The following is a 17,244-nucleotide window of genomic DNA, read 5'->3' as shown; positions in this document are numbered from 1 at the left end:
GAAACCCGGTATGTGCCCTGACCAGGAATCGAATGGCAATCTCCTGGTTCCTAGGTCAACGCTCAACTGCTGAGCTGGAAGGGCTTGTTCATATTTTTTATCTTCTTCTTTTTCCTCCTTCTTCTTAAAGAATATCCTTCAACATTTCATGTAATACTGGTTTGGTGGTGAGGAACTCCTTTAGCTTTTTCTTGACTGTGAAGCTCTTTATCTGACCTTCAATTCTAAATGATAGCTTTGCTGGGTAGAGTAATCTTGGTTGTAGGTCCTTGCTATTCATCACTTTGAATATTTCTTGCCACTCCCTTCTCGCCTGCAACGTTTCTGTTGAGAAATCAACTGACAGTCATATGGGCACTCCCTCGTAGGTAACTGCTTTTCTCTTGCTGCTTTTAAGATTCTCATTAAGATCCTTGAGTAACCTCTTAACCATTGTTTTGAACTCTGTATCCAGTAGTTTCCATTTCTTTCATTTGTGACATATGTCTTTGTCTCTGCATTTTGGTTGCTTCCCTGTGTTTGTTTCTATGAATTAGGTAGAGCTGCTATATGTCTCCTTGGTAGAGTGGCCTTGTGTAATAGGTGTCCTGTAGGGCCCAGTGGCTCAGCCTCCCCAGTCACCTGAATTGGGCACTCTATGTGGGCTGTGTGCAAAGTCTTGTTGTTGAGCCTTGATTGTTGTTGGCATCACTAGGAGGAGTTGACCTGCAGGCCAATTGGCTGTGAGGACCAGGTATGATTACAGTAGAAGTTTCTGTGCAGGAGACACCCCTATGGAGCAGAATTTGCTTCAGTGGGCTTTGGTGCTCACTGAGACTGCCCCTTGAGTGTATCACTTGTGGATGTGTAGAGTTGTAATTTGGTATGGTCTGGCGCTGTCCACTGGGTGCACTGGCTCTGGGGTCTCCTGGAAGGTGCAAAGTCAGCCACTGCCTGGAGCCCCCTGGCAGAAGCTACAGAGAGACCTGCAGATGGCTGCTACTTGTATTGGGCTTGGAAGTGCCCAGGTGAGGCCTAGCTGTGAAGCAAGACAGGCTGATGCTAGTGCCAGGTCTTGGGCCTTTTATTGATAAGTGTGGGGCATGATGACACCAGGTACTGCTTGTTTGAGAGATTTTAACAAAGTCTGAAGCTTGAGCCAGGCAGGTCATTCATATAGAAAAGCCACAGCAAACAGCTTGAGTGGGACTGAAAATTGGATGGGACAGGGAATCACCAGGGCAGAGCAAACAGTGTGGGCTAGGCTGATGGAAACTCAGATATGGCTGCCAGTCAACTCTGTGATGGGGGAGGTCCCAGCAAGGAACAATAAACCCTGGTAGCACCTTCATCTGGGAGAAAGCTGCCCTCAAGTTTCTACCTGGACGCCAGACAATCCAGTTTCTCACCATATGTCCCTGGATTCCCCCCAGCCATTGCACAGAGGAAGTGGGACTGTGTACGCTCCTGCACCAGCCCTTTACGAGGAACTGTGTGGGACACCAGCAGCCTCCGTGTCATTCAGGCACAACCCCTGCTGGTTTTTACAGCCCAAAGTTACAGGGGACTTCTCTTCCCAGCTCTGGAACCCTGAGCTGAAGGTCTGGTGTGGGCCTGGGACCTCTTGCTTCTCATAGGAGGCCTCTGCAACAGAGATATCCTTCCCGATTAAAAAATAATAATAATAAAAAAGGCCCATGTGGGTTCAGAACAGCCTGCTCTGCATTTCTGCCCCTCCTACCAGTCTTGATGTAGTTTCTTCTTTACTTCTCTAGTTGTAGGACTTCCATTCAGCTAGATTTCAGGCGGTTCTGGATGGTTGTTCTGTATTTTAGTTGTAATTTTCATGTGGTTGTGGGAGGCAACATTTACCTACACCACCATCTTGGTTCTCCTCTGCTTCCTGTTAATGTTTTAGATTCTTGTTTCAGTCCTTCATGGATCGAGTTTGCTTCAATCTGACAGAGATTTGTGGACCCCACAAGTCCACAGAGAATGAACAAATAGATGGTATATACAGAAACAAAATAATAACATTTGGTAATAAAATTAACACAGGTAATACCCTCTGAGCCTCTTGTATCCCCACTGGGTTGGGGGTACATAGCTATTTCTAAGAGCCAGTCCTTTAGGAGCTAGGTTTTGTGAGGAGACAAACGTAAATTTCCAGGTGGTATAATGAGATTATGTGGGCAGAGGAAGGAGGGACCAATTCTGCCTTGTCAGGGTATGGAAGACACTGAATAAGTTAACGTGTGGCTAAAGTAAGAGTGTACTGGGCAAGAATGAGGAAGGGCAGTTGGGGCAGAGGGGAATGGGGGGACAAGGCCTTAGGAAATACTGGGTACTCCACAAATGCTTGTTAAATTGAATAAATGGCAAACAGACAGGTAGGCAAGCAGTTTGTAAGATGACAATCACATTTTATATTAAAATATCCTTTTGTATTTAGGGTTTCCTTTTCAATATAGAAAAGAAAATTAAGATGTCAATAGTCTACTTAATCTCAGTTTGTTAAACTCATAGGCTGTAAGTCTTCCACAAATGTGGCAATTTTATGTCAGTGTAAGTGAAGATTTAAGGGCAGTATGAGTTCAGTGAGAGCTAGGTGTGCTGTATGGCTTCATCCATTCTATGGACTTTTGACAAATATTTATTGAAGGTTTGTGAAAATCCACAAAGTCGAAACTAAATATTTATCCCAAATAAACCAGCACTCACATCTGGGGGTGATTCAGCATTAAATGGTTTGACTTTTCACAATCATTTGTCTTCATCATCAATAGCATCTTTAGGAAGAGACTAAGCTAAATGTGATCCTTGCTCTTTAGATGCCAAAAGAAGCCACATCAATGTTAACAAGTCCACAGAATATGCACTAACAGGACGGTATATTCAGAAATTAAATAACATTTGGTAATAAAATCGATCTGGTGTCCCCACAGGGTCGGGGTGCACAGCAGCTATTTCTAAAAGTCAGAAAACCTTCCTTCCTGGAAGTATCAGGGACTTAGAAGTTCACTCATAAGGACCTCAGCTGTGGGTCATCAACTCTCCAGGAGGTCCGGTGCAAGTTTCCTCTGTGTTGAAATTAGTCACCAACAATCGCCTTCAGATTACGTTTGGCTGGAGCTCAGCATGAGTTCAGAACACAAAACACCGAGAGCTAAAGGACTAATTTTTTAGTGGTTCAAACTTCTCTGGTCACTCATCAATTTCCATCGCTGACTAGGTCATAGCTCCCCTTCAAAATCCAAACATGTCCACTCTAAGAGGAAAATAGGTCCTCCTCGTCTAGGCTTAGAGAATGGACTTGTGTCTCTGAGGCTAGGGGGTACCGAGAGGGGAGAGAGAGGGCCTGGACCCTGACCTGGACACAACTCTCCGGCCCCGCCCTTGTTGGGACGGAGGAGAGGAGGGACATTTCCCTAAGTTCATTACTGCCAGGAGAAGACCAGTTCCCCGAGTGGAACTGGAAGAGTGGGTCGGGTGCGGGGGGACTGGGAAGAGAGATTTCCAGGGGGCTGGAACTTTGCGCAGAAATACTACCCGGTATCGCCCAGGGCCGGGAGCAGCCAATTCGGGGACCCCTCCGGCGGCTGAAGACCCCCTGCAGTCCCAGGAAGACCGAGACCCACTTCCGGGTTTGGAAGCGCTCCCTCCGGGCCCCTCCCCGTACCCAGTTACGGGGTCTCTGAGCGCATGCGCAGCGCTCGGCCGCGGCTCTGGGACTGGCCCAACTTACCCTAAACAACCAAGCTGCTCCCCTCCCTCCTATTTGGGGCATACCATTCACGTGTGTGGGGGGCAACGCGCCCCCAAGTAATCAGAGGTCGGCTCCCCTTCTTCAGACGTAGGGATGGGGGAAGGTAAGTTTGCCTCAGATTTTAAAAGTCCCCCAAAATAAGAAAGCCTTAGGCCTGTCGCCGAGTGAAAGCCTGCCGTTTTAGGTTTGCTCCCAGCCCCAAACGCTTCCTTTGAGGAGCTGAACAAAGTGGCACGCCCGGATCCCAGCTGATCAGCTGCTGGGCTTTGGCGGCGGCTCTCCCGGGCGAGACCATTGTGACTTCTTGGGAGGGGTGCGTGAGGAAGGGAGGGGGAGGAGCGGCCATTGTCCGGTCAGCGCAGCCTCCGGGGGAGGGGAGAGCGAGCGGGACCTGGAGCTTCACTGCGGCCGCTGCTACGCCGGAGCCGGCGGGGGCCTCGGGTCCTTCCCAGCGCGGCCACACAGGACATCGCTGTGGCTGGGAGCGGCGGTGGGAGCTGCCGAGGGCGCCGGGTCTTCCCTCCTGCCCCTCTCCCCGCGGGCCTCGGCTCACCCGCACGCCCCTCCTCCTCCACTCCCCTCCCACTCCGCTCCGCGCCTCCCCGGGCTCCCCCCACCCCCCCGTCTCCGCAGGCCCAGTGGTGCGGCCCGCCTCCAGCTGACCGGCCTGGAATCCCGGCTCGGAGCCCCGGACTCGCGCCCGCCCGCGCGCCCGCTCCCTCCCCCTCCCCCCGCCCCGAGCCCCCCACAGTCGCCGCCGCCGCCTCCTTCGAGCGGGGCCCAGGCCCAGCCGCCGCCACCGCTGCCGCCGCCGAGCTCCGCCGCCTCCGCCGCCGAGCACCATGGGAGACGCCGGGAGCGAGCGCAGCAAAGCGCCTAGCCTGCCGCCCCGCTGTCCCTGCGGCTTCTGGGGGTAAGTACCCGACCGGGCGGGGGCGGGGGCCGGGGGCGCGGGCGCGGGGGGCTTCCCGGGCCGGCCTGGGTCGGGGAGGCCCGAACCCTGGGGGCTGGGCTCCAGCCGGGCCTACGGGGAGGAGGCAGGGGCCGAGTCCGGGGAGGGGTGCCGGGTGGGGCGTGGGGGTGGGCCCCGGAGTGCGCTGCCACCCTCTGTGATTCTCCTGCCAGAGGCCAGGGCCGACCGGGAAGGCCCGGGCCACGGGTGAGGGGGGCAGGGCAGCGGGCAGGGATGTGGGGGCGGCTGGGTGCCCCCTTTTCTGGGCATGTGGACGCTAGCCCTTGTTCCCCCTCTCTTCCCTCTCCCTGGCGTGAGTTTGTGCCCAGGCACCAGGAGGGTATTTCCTCTGACTTTTTCACCTCCCCTCCTCCCTGTCCCCCAGAGACTTGCATCATCACTTCCTAAATTATATCCCAGTGCCCCATTTGCTTTTAGGAAGCTGTTCACACGTCACCCATTTTTAAAGATCGAGAGCAGAATCCAGGCTGAGGTAAAGTTATAAGACAGTTGAGGCCTCACCTTTATTTAAAACACATTTCAGAAGATCTGTAAAATTTCCTTGTCAAAAAAACCCCACAAAACCCCCAAAACAAACTCAAGTCAGCCTGGCTTGGGAACTTGAGGGCCAACTGGCTCAAATTCCCTTCTCTCCCCAATAAAACAAAACAAAAGAAAACAAAACAAAAAATAACCCAATAAAAATATTCACATTGGCCAGCCAATATTATTACTTGGTCATTCTGTTTTAGAGTTGAACAATGTGAGGTGGGAAATCAACTTTCCCACCTATAGTTTAAACTGAGCACTCAGTTTGATAGCTTGCCACGTTTCTTAGCCTAACAGGTGCCTCGTTGGTACCTGATGACTCTGGTTCTGTTCTAAGGAAACGGTAGACTTCGAAGGCCAACTTTTGTGATTGAGACCTTTTTTATTTTTGTTTTATTTTCCAAAGACTCAGTATATTTGGAGGTGCATAGAGGCAGTGAGGAAATGATTATTTCTGGGGAGGACATCTTGGGAAGATGTATTTTATCTTTCCTGTCTTTCCGAACCTAGGAATGGTTAAGGTAGAAATTAAGGCAATGATTTTGGGAGTGCAGAGAAAGATTACGAACTGTAATCTTAATGTAGATTTCTGTGAAATTTGTCAAATCCGAGGGTTGTGACAAAGAAATAGAGTCTTGTTTTCTCATCTTTCTGCCTTTTATCAAAAATTTCCCGTTTGGAAGGACATAAGTAAAAAGTAAGTTTGTGACATTACCAAAAGTTCTGAAGATGAGAAAATATTTTAGGTTTTATAGTCTTCCCTTCTTTTTGATTTGAAAATAATAATTGGGTTATTTGCTAAGTGCTATCTTGGATAGTCTAACTCCTTCAAGGACCTTAGGAAGTCTTATCTATTTATTTATATACATGAGGAAGGAGGCTTAAAGAGAAGAGGGTCGATAACTTGCCCCTTGCATACAGGGAGTTTAGGGTTGAGCTGGTGAATTCTTTAGAGTGCTCAGTACCATCATGTTTATGACATCAGTCTGCAGCCCTGGAAAACTCTGGTGTCACAAGCCTCAGATTGTAACTCATTATAAGAAGACATGTGGCTCAAAGAAAGAGTTGCCAATGGCAATGAATGCCCAGTATATATCAAAGTTCTATTTCCTGGCAACATGTTTATGTCCTTGGGGCCATTGTCATGAGTGGAACCCTTATTGAAAGACTTATATCAAGACTTAAAAATTAAGGAATTGGAGTAGCCCTTTTCCCTTTAGACTGCAGAATTCTTTGTAATGCTAAGAGTTTGGTAGTAGCAAAGTGGGATAGTTAGACTGATGCCATACTTGGCCTATATAAGCAATCAGGACTTGTTTCTTGATACTTTCAGTCTGAAATGTTGAACTGCAATTTGCCTAACAGGAGTAGTGATCACAAAACTAACATTTTTATGATGAAAAAATGTTTTTTTAATATATAATGTTTTAACCTTTCCTAAAGGTGTTTGTAGGCATCTGTGTAGTTTGCATTTTATACCAAAGTATAATGAAATTATTGCCTAGTTTCCGTCATATCTTAACTGACTTTGAACTTGTTTTCTTTATTGCATGGATGACATATTATGTTCACTAAACTTAGAATATATTAAACTTGTTTATTGTCTAAAGTTTTACATATGTCTCCTTTTTCCCTGATTGTCAAAACTTTTTGAGTGCCTTTGATATAGTGGTGGACAAAGGGGCACTGGCCCCATTCTCTGGGAGCAGGGCGCATAGAAAAGTAGTGACAGTTAACAGTATAATGTGGGAGCTAGAGGAAGGTAGCCTGGAGGAGGTGACACCAGCCCAGTCCTGTCGGAAAGAATGGAAATAGGGAGAAGAGTGTTTCAGGCAGAGGGAATAGCATTGGTGAAGGCCTGGATGTGTGGGAGAGCACTGCACATTTGAGGAACTGAAAGTTCATCGGGGTCGATTGGTAGGGGTCACCTGAAGATGATGAGGCTTAGATGGTGAGAGCAGTTGATAATGCAGGGCTCCAAAGGTGATGCTTATGACTTTGGACTTTCATCCTGATGCTTTTATCCTTAGGAGCTATTGCAGAACATTGAGCGGGTAGTGATGTGATTTCCTTTAATGTGAAAAATTATTGGATCATCTCGAAAGTGGCCTGGGTGTGTGGCTATGCTTTGTGAGTCTGTATGAGTGTGATGTATTATGTATATTCGTGGGGTGTTGCCAGACTAACAAAAGACTTATCTGGAGTAATACAGGGCAGTGATGACGGTGGCCTGTACTGGTTTAGTGGCCAGGGAGAAGGGAGAGAAATAGATAGATGTGAAAGCTGTTCAGGAGGTATCTCTTGCCTTTTTCTTTCAGGAAAATGAAGGTGTGTCTAAAAACTTCAGTCAGCATTGCACTCTGTGGCAGCTGTAGGTCTGTAAAGTCAGCTAGCCAGAGCCCACACCCAGTGCTTTGCAGAGGAGCCTCTCCGCAGAATGTTCTGGCACCAACAAACTAAAGGCATTTCCTTTAGGATTGCTTTTTTTCTCTAGTGCCTTAGGCTGCAGGACTTACTGTCCAGCATTGTCCAGTCAGGACACCAATCAGTGGGGCTTGGTTAAATAGGAGAGCTTTGGGGTCTTTCTGTGGGAACATAATTAGAAAGGAGAATGCCAAGAGGGGCATATGATGCAAATGTGTTAGTAGTTTAGAACACATAAAGTTTCTAGTTCTCTCCCTCTTGGTTTATATTGTGTAATTTGCCTAACAGGAGTAGTGACCACAAAACATATATAGGATAAAATGCAGGTAATTTTTGAACCATTTTGTAGAGGCCATCTTTCCATTGGAAAACTTTGCTATCTTGTTGAAAATGTACCTGTTTATAAAACTTGGAGGTTGTTTGCATAATAATACAATGTTTTTAGGGTTAATGACCATAAACACCCCCCCGCCCCACAAGACTTAAAACTTCTAGTGAAATATGAACATTTTCTTACGTATTTTATGTAATCAAGTAATTATGCAAAATACATAACAATTTATAATTGCCAAATATGGAATGACATAGTCAATTAGTACTTTTTCTTTAGTTGAAATATACACATATAGAAAAACACTGTTAAACTATACAGATATAAGTGATATTAGTTGAAGGTACATTTCAAATTGTTTAGATGTTTAAAATGTACTGAGACACGTGGATTTTTCAGATATTTTCAAAAGTTGTTGATAGAGCAGATCTAGAATATTGTAAAAAAGACAGGAAGAAGATTAAGACAAAAAGAATATACTGAGTGTATTATAGGATAATTGAAAGAATGTTTAGGTAGGTTGAGGAAAGATGGATTTTTTTCTCTCATTCTACTTGTTAATTATAAAAATCAGTTACTATTATTAATACTTTGCTTTTCATTTGGAGACAATCTATCACAATGTAGTTTTATGAAAACTTTGGAAAGTACTATTTCTTCTGTAAATAAGTTTTTAGACAAATGTTCAGTCTGGGATTAGGGAGTAATGGAGTATTTAAATATGGAATTTATTGGGTAAACTGTTAATTGTTTTGATAAAAAAAAGAAGCTTTTCTAATGAATCATTTCATAAAAGAAATATTAGGCCAATATATATTTTTTAGGGAAATACATTTTATTGGTATTTCACCTTTGTGTTCTATTCTGTTGAAGCATTGTACTTACTAGATCTGCTAGATAATAGATATATTTTAATTGATGTAATTTATTTATTTATTTATAGAATAGAGCACTGCTTTTTTTTTATTTCATTTTTTTCCATCACCATTTATCCACTCTATGCCCTCTTCCACCTCCACCCACCCTCTCCCCCCAATCACCACACTGTTGTCCATGAGTTCTTTTATTTATTTTTTAAAAATATTTTTATTGATTTCATAGAGGAAGGGAGAGAGAGAGACAGAAATTCCAATGATGAGAGAGAACCACTGACCTGCTGCTTCCTGCACCCCCCACTGGGGACTGAGCCAGCAACCCAGTCATGTGCCCTTGATTGGAATCGAACCTGGGAACCTTCAGTCCACAGGCTGATGCTCTATCCACTGAGACAAACGGGCTTTTTCGCTCCATCCTTCTACCCCCCCCAACCTCACCAAGAGCTGTCTGCCTGTTCTTTTATCTATGAGTCTGTTTCTAGATAATAGATGTATTTCAAATAAAGATAGGGTTATGTAGAGATCAATAGTTTTCTCACAAAAATAAATTCTATTCCTAAAATGGTTACTAGTAGTAAGTTGATTGAACATATACTTTGTTTATTCCATTTTACTTTTGAGAATCACAAGATAATTGAGTTACTTTAAATAGAATTTACATACATATTTATACTATTTTCTCTTTCTTCTGAGCCTAGTCTTTGGGAATTAATATTGATCTCTGTTTCTGTCACTTTGTGAGTCATCTGGCTAGTGTGCTTGGCTCCTAAGCAGTGTGTAGCTCTCACACTCAGTTTGATTCTTCATTCTCTGTCTCCTAATTGGAACATGTTGCCACACTTCAACCAGCTTAACCTGGGCTTTCAAGTTTGTGAGACACAGCATGAATCACTAGTTAATCGGAATGTTCATTCCAATGATGTCACTAATTATCCCTTGATTATAAAAACCCCTTAAACATTCTCTTAAAAACAAAGCAGCTTATTTGTGCAGTTTTTCTTTTCATCTTTGAGTTTTGTGTGCACCTGAAGATACAAAATGATTTAAATGAACTATTCACTGTCAGTGTTTATCTACTTGCTCTGTTTTCTTGATTTCATTTGGGGTGTCCAGAAAATAGGAAATTTGCCTCTTTTAGGTGATGGAATACAGGGAGATAATTCTTTTAAAAAAGAAAACATGGTCTTTATCTACATTGGTTTGAGGTAGTAGCTTTTTAGAGTTACATCCAGTTAACATATATAGGATATTTGACTCTTCTGGTATTATCTTCTTTTCCTCCCCAGTCACCTTTTTCCTCCAAAAAAGAGGAGAACCCAATACTTTAAATCTCACAGAAAAGTTTTGACTAAAATTTGTAAGAATAATCCTTAATGGTATTAAAATTAACATTGGTTTTCACAAATTAACTTTTTTTCTAGCTGAAAAAATTAGAGGGTTAAAATTTTTTTGAAATGAATGAAGTCCATTAAAAAAAAACACCCTAATGTATTAAATGTTATTGACTGAGAGTAGAGTGAGAATTAATATAATTTGGATTTTTTATTACGTTATAAGGCGGTTGTATCTGTGCAAAGTTTTGAAATCCTGTAATAATCATAATTAAGATTGAGGTTAAAAATTCTTTTTTCTTTTTTAAAAATCCTCACCCGAGACTATGTTTCCATTGATTTTAGATAGAGATGGAGGGAGGGAAAGAAAAACAAACATGGGATTGATTGCCTCCCATATGCTCCCTAACTGGGGATGGAACCTGCAACCTAGGTATGTGCCCTGACTGGGAATTGAACGTGCAACCTTTGGTTTAGGGCAGTGGTCCGCAAACTCATTAGTCAACAGAGCCAAATATCAACAGTACAACGATTGAAATTTCTTTTGAGAGCCAAATTTTTTAAACTTAAACTTCTTCTAACGCCACTTCTTCAAAATAGACTCGCTCAGGCCATGGTATTTTGTGGAAGAGCCACACTCAAGGGGCCAAAGAGCTGCATGTGGCTCGCGAGCCGCAGTTTGTCAACCACGGGTGTAGGGGAAGACATTCCAGCCAACAAAGCCACATAGAGGAAGTGACTGGTCACAGCTCAACACTTTAATAATTTTAATGAAACACTTAAAAAATCATCCAGATTCAGGCTAGTTGGATATTGTAGGACTTTGTGCCAGTGTGGTTTGCAAAAGAGGACCTTCTTCCCAACTAGGTGGATGACACTGATGACACTCATTTCTATTAGGGGCTTTGAGAAACAGGCTGATTCTACTTTGGGCTGGGTCCCTACGTAACAAGATTACATTGCTGAATGACATATTTAGGCACAAGGAAGAAGTGTCCTGTATGTGTTAAGTGCGGAAGAGAGGTTAAGCACCTTTATCTAAAGTGTTTATTGTTCAGAATCTAAGACCCTATTCTAGAATTATGCTGTCCAGTGTGGTAGCCACCAGCTAAATGTAGCAATTTAAAATCATACTAATTAAAATTGAAAATAAAGATTCAATTCTTCAGTCACACTAGCTACATTTTAAGTACTCACTAGCTCAAGAACTAGTGACTATTGAGGAACACAGATATAGAACACTTCATTCTCCCAGAATGTTCTGTTAGACAGTGCTGTTCTAGAATGTTGACCAGATAGGGTATTCAAGATTATTTTCTTCCCAGTTTTTTGAGATATAATTAACATTCAACCTTATTTTCTTGTGAGTGCTCCAGATCCTGTTTTCCTATATTTTGAAAATGAGGAATTTGTCTAATTTAACTATTTCTTTCCAACTCTAACATGATATTTTATTTACATTGGGGAAGCAATGCTATTGTTAATCCATATTACGGGGAAGTGCTCCTTTGATCAGTTTTGGGAACTAAAATTGCAGTACAAATGAGTCTATAATTTGAACATTTCTTTCATGTTCCCTTTTGAGTCAATCATCTTTGCTCTTTCTTCACACTATTTAACTGGTAATCTCAAAGGTCTATGAAGGGAGATGTTGGACTAATAGAGAATCATGTTCTTTTTTCCCTGTGACTTTTGTAGAGGAATGATATTTGTTTTCACAAATGTAAATTTCACATGGCAGCTGTTGATATGTGATTGGGAATAAGTGCATTCGATTTTCTGGAAAATTTAAGCCTCTAAAAATTTAAGAGGAAGATGGAGTGTATAAGAATATCCAGCAGCAGGGGCCAAAACCAGAGTGATCTGTGACGTACCAGGCTGAGGGAATGGCACAGATGAATGACAGTGACAGGGGTCAGAACTGCAAGTAGTGATGGACATCTGAGGTTGTGGCTTCAGCTGCTAACCAGAGGAAGGAAGAATGCAGTAGGAAGAAGATGCATTACTAGCTAACACCAGTTGTTCATTCAGCTGTACCAGATGTCCTGAATCATAGGCAGGTGCTACTAGTATTTTGTATTAGGGCAAAAGAATGTCCTGGGAGAGGTCATTGATGCAGCTTGTTACCAGTCTGGCCTCGGGCGGGCAGTGCAGACCACACCACAATATTTTGTGTTTCAAGTTTGTGGACAGACTCTATTTAAGCCTCATTGCTGCCTCATCGTGAATGACCTGGTAAACAGTGAGGTTGGTGATGTACGTGGGACCTTTTGAGGAGTGCCTTTTCTCATTTATTTCTGCTGCAGTGGAGTGATGTGTAGTAAAAGCTGGTGATGTCTTATCTACTTCTTACACTCTGGTAAGCTGAAGTGCATTTGTATAAAATAATCATACTCTCAGCCACATTTCCTAAAAGAGTTAATTGGCCATTCAAAAGTACTCCTGCAGTCAGGTTCTTGGGCCAGGCATTTGATTTTCTCTTACATGCTTGCATTGGTAGCATTCCTGAACAACCTCTGAGGTTTCTGTAGCTCATGGTACCTAACTGGAGTGGGAGCAAGAATTTGTAGACTACAGATTGGGTGGAGGACTTTACTTAACATGTCTGTGCATTCAAAGTCTCGGCCTTTTTCAGGCCATCATTTATTTATTTATTTATTTTAGAGAGAGAGAGGAAGGGGGGAAGAGAAACGTCAGTTTGTTGTTTCACTTATTTATGCATTCATTGGTTGTTGTTGTTTTTAATCTTTACCTGAGGATATGTGTTTATCGATTTGAGAAAAAGAGTATGAGAGGGAGGGAGGGAGGGGCAGAGAGGGGAAGAGGAAGAGGGAGGGGGAGAGGAAGGGGGAGAAAGAGAGAGAAACATCGATTGGTTGCCTCCCATAAAGTATGCACCTTGACTGGGGATCGAACCCACAACCTAGGTGTGAGCCCTGACCTGGAATTGAACTCGAAACCTTTTGGTGTACGGGACGACACTCCAACAAACTGAGCCACCTGGCAGGGCTCCTTGGTTGTTTTTTTGTGTTCCCTGACAGGGGTGGAACCTACAACCTTAGAGTATCAGGATGACGCTTTAACTAACTGAGCTACCTGGCCAGGGCCTCAGGTCATTACTTTTCAAGTTTCACCCTTTCTAGGGTGCTTTACATGGATAGATGTGCTGGCAAAGTTATCTTCTGAAAGAATTTTTTCGACATATGAATGAAACACTAGGTCAGTTGAATAATATACTCATTCTTAAACTGGCCAGAAGTGTATTATCAGCAAGAAACAAAAAAATAAGCTTCAGGTGTGGGAGAAGTTGTGGTGGATTTCAGTGTGAGTTGTTTCCAGATTTATGATTTTTTGGTTTCTGTCCTCGGAGGACATGGATGGTATTTTTTATCTTTTCAGATGCCACTGAAATCCAAAAAACCAGGTTTTTCAAGTCTTTGTGTGTCTGCTGCATATGAAACTTTGCATATAGTGTATACAAAATCTTCAGTGTATGGCTTTACGCGGTTTTATCTAGTTTGCTTTTTCCTATTAACGTGACACAAAGCTGTGCTACTCCTCTTTAAAAATAAAGGGGTGTTCTTGGATGTTGATCAACAAAAATGCTTGCTTAGGGGAACTTGTATTATTTTGTTGATGGGGGGGGGCTGTATTCCCCATGTCTGTGGCTAGGTCACTGCTAATTAGCTCTGCCTGTTACCCATATTGTCCTCCCCCCCCCCCCACCCCCAGTACTGTAGTACTTTCAAGATGTATCCAAACTGTGCATTTTATTTGTGAGGCAAATCTTTTTTCTTCAGTGCATATTGGGCAGGATGTAATCAAGGAACAGTTGCTGTGACTTAAACGATAAAGATATCTTGAGTGAAAGTGTGGAGTATTGCATGGTGTATTTAGGGTTTATAATCTCAATAATATCAGTATGGATTAATTTATAAAATGATAGCCATAGTAAAACCTGTTCTGTGGAAGTATATGTTCCTAGGGACTGCATGGTCTTATCCTTTGTTTTGAACTGTCTAGTGACTAGATATTCTTATCCCATAGTTGAAAGCCCTCTATATTTACTTGAATAATTTTTGTTGTAGATAAATTAGATAGTTATATTGTGTATGTTTTTGGTTGGGGCTAGGGACAGGAAGAATGAACATGTTGGTTTTGTGTTTAAACTTGGGTACAAAAAAGTCACTGGACAGATCTGTATCAGACATCAGATATGGAGATGGGTTAGAAGTGTTAAGGACACAAGAGGCTGGTTAAGGGGAAGACTGGAGTTTGAGGGGGATGTGGATAGGGGAATGTGGATGGAAGTGGGGTGGTAATTGGGAATGAAAATGCTTTGTGGTCACCAGCTTCTAGTAAAAATACGAGAGGTGGCCACATCATAAGGGCTAGTGAAACTAATATAAAAAGGTGGTGGGTGATATTAAAGAAAACATTATATATTGAGATGTGTGTAGAGTGAGTCCTATGGAGTCTTACAGGGAAGTGTTAAAGATCATAGGATCAGAGCCTGGCTGATTTGGCTTGGCTTGGCTCAGTGGTTGTGTGTTGACCTATGAACTAGGAGGTCACAGTTCAGAGCACATGCCCAGGGTGCGGGCTGGATCCCCAGTAGTGGGCATGCAGGAGGCAGCTGATCAGTGATTCTCTCTTATCATTGATGTTTCTATCTCTCTCTCCCTCTCCCTTCCTCTCTGCAATCAGTAAAAACATATTAAAAAAAACAAAACTAAATTAGAAAGATCATAGGATGAGAGTTATGGTGCAGTTCCATAGTGGAAATGGCAGAGCTTTCAGCAAAATTGGTGTTCCATCTATTAGAACCCTATGGGCTCTTTCTTTTGCTAAGCCCAAAGGCACCTTCTCAGCCAGGTAAAGGATGGTGTTTCATGGTGTCTCTGTAGCAGACCATGGAGACTCAATATACCTTCTTTTATTAGGATTGCCACAACCAACTCCATTCTTTGGGACTGATTTTACAATTAATACATATGGGGGAGGTTAGTGAAAATCTTGAAGAATTTAATAGTAGTGCTGCCAGGGGAATAAGACAGTTCTCATTTGCTGAGAGGCTATTGAAGAGCCTCCCTTATCAAACCCAAGTTCTTCCAAACTATCTCCAAGGACGAAGGGCAGGCATACTGATCTCCAGAAAACCAACTGCACTGAGTGGGCTTTAGAATCATCAAAGTCTTGGGTTTAAAATCTGACTATAACTTTCTGCTTGACATTGGACAGTTTACCTCTCTGTCTCTTTATTTTTAAAAAAGAATATCTTAGAGTTGCTTTGAGGTTTAGTGAGCTCTAATGCCTGTCAAGCCTTTGGCACAGTACCTGACCGTGGTAATTACATTTATTAACGACTAACTTCTCAGCTTTTTTTGTTTGTTTGTTTTTTTTTGTTAATCATTACCTGAGGATATTTTCCCATTGATTTTTAGAGAGTGGAAGAGAGGGGGAGAGACAGGAAACATCGATGTGAGAGAGACACATCAATTGGTTGCTGCCCGCACGTGTCCGGACTGGAGCCAGGGATCGAGCCTGCAACTGAAGTATGTGTCCTGGTTTGGAATCGAACCCAGGACCTTTCAGTCTGTAGCCTGATGCTTTATCCACTGAGCCAAACTGGCGAGGGCTAACTTCTCAGCCTTGAATGAAGGAGCATTGATAGCAGATGCCTCAACTGGACAGTTTGCATTTATGGTCATCTTCAGACCAATGACACCTAGTTAGGTGATAATGTTTCTGACCAGTCTTTGATCAGTTTGCTATTTTCCAGAGCCAATCCCTTGTTCAGCAAGCATTTGTTAAGCACTCGATCAGTGTCTTGAGCTCTGCTAGAAATGATATACCTTTCTCTGACTTCCTCGCCAAGAAGGGGAGGCAGACCAATAAACCGACAAAACAGCATGAGGAAAGAAGCACCATGGGAGATCATCACAGAATACTGTGAGAGCACTGACAGGGCATCTTACTGAGATTGGGAGTGGAGGATGGCCAGGAGGTTTCTCTGGGGAGATGGGTATAAAAGGTGAGCAGGAGTTAACCATGTGAAGATGATGAGGAGAGGAGAGGGCTTTCCAGGCAGGGGAATGGCTTGTGCAAAGGCAGAGAGGAGTGAGAGAGCATCCTGAATTCAGAGAGTTGCAACCCCAACTCAGTTTGTTAGCTGCAGTGTATAGCAGGAGGGAAGATGAAGCTGGGGAGATGAGCAGGGGCCAATTATGAACATGATTGTCACGCTATTGAATTTGGATTTTATCTTGGAAACATTTGGGACCACTTAAGGATTTTAAGCATGGTTGACCTATTTATGTTTCAAAAAATTTACTCTGGCAGTGTGGAAGAGAATTGGAGGGTATAAGCATGGAAGCATAGTCTAGGTCAGTGATGGCGAACCTATGACACGCGTGTCAGCACTGACACGCGTAGCCATTTCTGATGCCGAGGATGAAACATTTGCGAAATAATGTTTTTTCCTCAAAGTGACACACTACCCGAGTTATGCTCAGTTTTTTGGCGAAGTTTGACACACCAAGCTCAAAAGGTTGCCCATCACTGGTCTAGGTAGAGCATTTAAACCTTTTTGGGTTGTGGATCCCTTTGGCAATTTGATGAAGCCCATGGACCTCTTCTCAGAATAATGCAAAAAATAAAATGCCTATGATTACAAAGGAAACCCGATAGATCTAAACACACTTATTTTCTTTGTTAATCCTCACCCGAGGATATTTTCTACATTGATTTTTAGAGAGAGTGGAAGGGAAGGGGGGTGCGGGTGGGGAGGGAGGGAGGGGGGTAGAGAGAGAGAGAGAGAGAGAGAGAGAGAGAGAGAGAGAGAGATGTGAGAGCCCCCTAGGGATTTATCCTGCAACCCAGATAATGAGCTTTTGACTAGGAATCAAACCCTCGACCCTCTTGTGCATGGGCCAGCACTAATCACTGAGCACGCTGGCCAGGGCTAAACACTTCTTTCTATCCATGGACTATGGGGCCAATAGACCCTACACATAGCAACCCTGAGTGAATGCTGT

The 17,244-nt window shown here is 43.5% G+C and overlaps 1 protein-coding gene across 1 annotated transcript in view; it reads left to right on the top strand.

Annotated features, from left to right (window-relative positions):
• The first annotated feature begins 4,380 nt into the window (after positions 1 to 4,380).
• ZFAND3 (zinc finger AN1-type containing 3) overlaps positions 4,381 to 17,244 on the top strand; it is a 356,826-nt gene continuing 343,962 nt past the window's right edge. The window contains exon 1 of the mRNA XM_079780635.1: positions 4,381 to 4,658. Coding sequence (XP_079636761.1) covers positions 4,588 to 4,658 — 71 coding nt within the window. The 5' untranslated portion in view covers positions 4,381 to 4,587. The remainder of the gene's footprint in view (positions 4,659 to 17,244) is intronic.

The sequence above is a fragment of the Cnephaeus nilssonii genome, assembly GCF_951640355.1.
Source record: "Cnephaeus nilssonii genome assembly, chromosome: 9".
In the NCBI taxonomy this organism is placed as follows: domain Eukaryota; kingdom Metazoa; phylum Chordata; class Mammalia; order Chiroptera; family Vespertilionidae; genus Cnephaeus; species Cnephaeus nilssonii.
Note: the sequence above shows the minus strand (reverse complement) of the source record. Positions and strands in the feature narration are given on the sequence as shown.